Source organism: Silene latifolia, chromosome Y (genome assembly GCF_048544455.1).
Source record: "Silene latifolia isolate original U9 population chromosome Y, ASM4854445v1, whole genome shotgun sequence".
NCBI classification, from domain to species: Eukaryota; Viridiplantae; Streptophyta; class Magnoliopsida; order Caryophyllales; family Caryophyllaceae; genus Silene; species Silene latifolia.
Window position 1 is genome coordinate 406,269,547 of NC_133538.1, and position 2,985 is coordinate 406,272,531.

Sequence of the window (2,985 nt, forward strand, 5' to 3'; positions counted from 1 at the left end):
CTTAACCTTATACATATTTCTATAATAAGTGTATCTAATTTACCTTCAAGCCTCATTCAAATCTATTTTATTACTCGTGGTACCATTTTTACTTTAAATTGTAAAACAATCGCACAATAAAGTTTTTCAAAACATTTACTCATTGTCATAATATGATATTTCGATTCGCATATTAGCAGCAACTTTCTTTATCTTTTAATACTCCTTGAAAAATAGATATCAAACTTTGTACTTATCAATAATATGTGAATATCTTATTTAATTTTTGATTAATATACTTTTATATAATGACAAATGAATGTAAATAATATAATAATAAATTATATCAATAGAAGTTGAAGTGTATTGTGAGGGAAATAACTTTAAAATTAGTAGGAGAAATACATATGACATTTGAAAAATAAACTTCGTATTATGTATAATTAAATATGACATTAGCAATAACAAAAGATGTAGGAGCATATTTCAGCGTTCATTTTACTCTTTACACGAGTAAATTACATGTAGTACGTATTATGCATGCACATTTGTCACAACCCAGCTCGGCCTAGGGGCTTTTAGCCTCATAATACCTATTTCTAATAGGAAAATTGTAAAATAATTAGTTTATTTCCTATTTCTAATAGGAAAATTCTATTCCTAATTGTAATAGAAAAATTTTAAATAATTAATTTCTCCTAATTCTAATGCTAATAGTATAATTAGGGAAAAAAGGCCTCCTTTAGTTATATATATATATTGATTATTATTATTATTATTATTATTATTATTATTATTATTATTATTATTATTATTATTATTATTATTATTATTATTATTATTATTATTATTATTATTATTATTATTATTATTATTATTATTATTATTATTTGCAAGAAAGGTATCTCCATTTTTATTCATCCATTAAGGGAACAAACAATAGAGTAAACTTACAAAAACTATCCTCTAAAAGCCTAATACAAGGCTCAAAATTACATCCAACTAGGAGTATGCTCTACTATGTCACCCAACCTGCTACCTTGACCATGTGCAATCATTCGGATGCCAACAATATACTTAATAGATTGAAGAAGGATGCTAACAGGTCGTTCCTGTCCTTTGAAAATCCGCAGATTCCTTTCTTGCCAAATCTGATTGATTGCCACTGTAAGACTTGACACATACCAACTATACTTCCAATGCCTTCTATGTCTCCGACTTTGGCTCCACCTAATCTCCCTCTGTAAATCCATAGCAGGTCTCTTAATAGACATCCAACTCAACAGAGTTTCCCACAGCAGCTTAGAGTAGGGACAGTGGAAGAATAGATGGGAATGGCTTTCAGAATTACATTTACACAAAGAGCATCTATTAATCAAAACCAATCCCTTCCTAACGATATTGTCAGAAGTTGCCAGCTTCAATTCAGCAGCAAGGGAAGCTGTAACCCGGTGTGCAGGAATAATGATAGGGTGAGTGAGAGCTTTAGCCCAGGTATAAAGAGTACCAGGAGCTCGTAACCCATCATAAGCAGTGGCTATATTAAGCTTGCCATGCTGCACACAACTGTGAAGAAAAGCTTGTGCAGCATTCAGATTCCCAAATTTTTGAAGACAAAAGTCTCTAACTACCAGAACACTTCTGAAGCTTTCAGAAAATCTATCAGCAGACTGTACAGACCAGATATTGCTACCATTCAGAGCATAGACTCTATGCCAACGTGCCCAGAGACCATCAGAATGCTCAATTCGCCAAAGCCAACGGAGAAGCAAGGCTCTATTCCAAGAGAGAAGCTCTTTTATACCAAAACCACCCTCAGGCCAGGGAAGACAGATGGATTTCCAACTCTTCATAGTCATGTGCCTGCAACCATTGGTAACTTGCCAAAAGAAATTTTTACTCAATCTATTAAGCAGTTTGAGCACCCCCTTAGGCAATAAAATGGTAGAGCACCAGTAAGTTTGCAACCCCAGCAGAACTGAGTTAATTAACTGCAAACGCCCAGCATAACTCAGAAAAGTGGTTGTCCAATGATGAATAGCACCCTGAACCTTAGTAAGGAGTGGTCCAAAGTGTTCAAGACAAAGCCTAGACACATTAAGGGGGACCCCTAAGTATCTAAAGGGAAAAGTACTATGGGAAAAGCTGGTGAACTGTAAGATAGCAGACTGAACAGCAGGGTGCACACCTCCAAAATAGATGGAAGTCTTATCAGGATTTGCAATGAGTCCAGAAAGCCTGCAAAATTTATCAAGAACCTGGACAACAGCTGCTACAGAAGGAACATCTCCCCGTGTAAAAATCATTAAATCGTCAGCAAAGATGAGATGGGTGAGGTTCAACTGAGTGCATTTAGGGTGATAAGAAACATTAGGCTGCTTGCAAATAACTATTAAGTACCTAGAGAGCACTTCCATACTCAAGACAAAGAGATAGGGAGAAAGAGGGTCTCCCTACCTCACACCACTCTTCCCTTTGAAAAACCCATGACTAGTCCCATTAACTTTTACGGAAAACCAGGAACCTGTAATGCAAGTCATTATCCATCTGATGAAGAGTGCATGGAAATGGAAAGCTTTCAACATGTTTTCAATAAAACTCCATTGCAGAGTATCAAATGCTTTACGAATATCCACCTTCATAAGACAACGAGGAGTGAGGTACTTCCTGCCATATCCTTTGACCAAGGCTTGAGAAAGCATCACATTTTCAAATATATCTCTCCCCTTAATAAAAGCAGCCTGCTCTCCACCTATGAGATCAAGGAGAAAAGGTTGCATTCTTTTTGCCAGGATCTTACTGATTACCTTGTAAACAGTGGAGCAACAAGAAATGGGCCTATAATCAAGAACACTATCTGCTACTTTCTTCTTAGGGATATGGGAGATGATGGTAGAATTTGCCTGCTTAGAGAGTTTCCCAGTTTTAAAGAAACTGTCAACTGCCCTACAGAAATCCCCTTCAATAATTGGCCAAGAATGTTTAAAGAACTCAGCTGAAAAACCA

The 2,985-nt window shown here is 35.5% G+C and overlaps 1 protein-coding gene across 1 annotated transcript; it reads right to left on the bottom strand.

Annotated features, from left to right (window-relative positions):
* Window positions 1-971: 971 nt before the first annotated feature.
* LOC141632274 (uncharacterized) lies at window positions 972-2,396 on the bottom strand. The gene has a single exon (XM_074444834.1). The coding sequence runs from the start codon at window positions 2,394-2,396 to the stop codon at window positions 972-974; it is 1,425 nt and encodes a 474-aa protein (XP_074300935.1).
* Window positions 2,397-2,985: the final 589 nt, after the last annotated feature.

Bases quoted from the DNA above. Each gene is read 5' to 3' on its own strand.
- LOC141632274 (XM_074444834.1), bottom strand. From the start codon at position 2,396: ATGGAAGTGCTCTCTAGGTACTTAATAGTTATTTGCAAGCAGCCTAAT.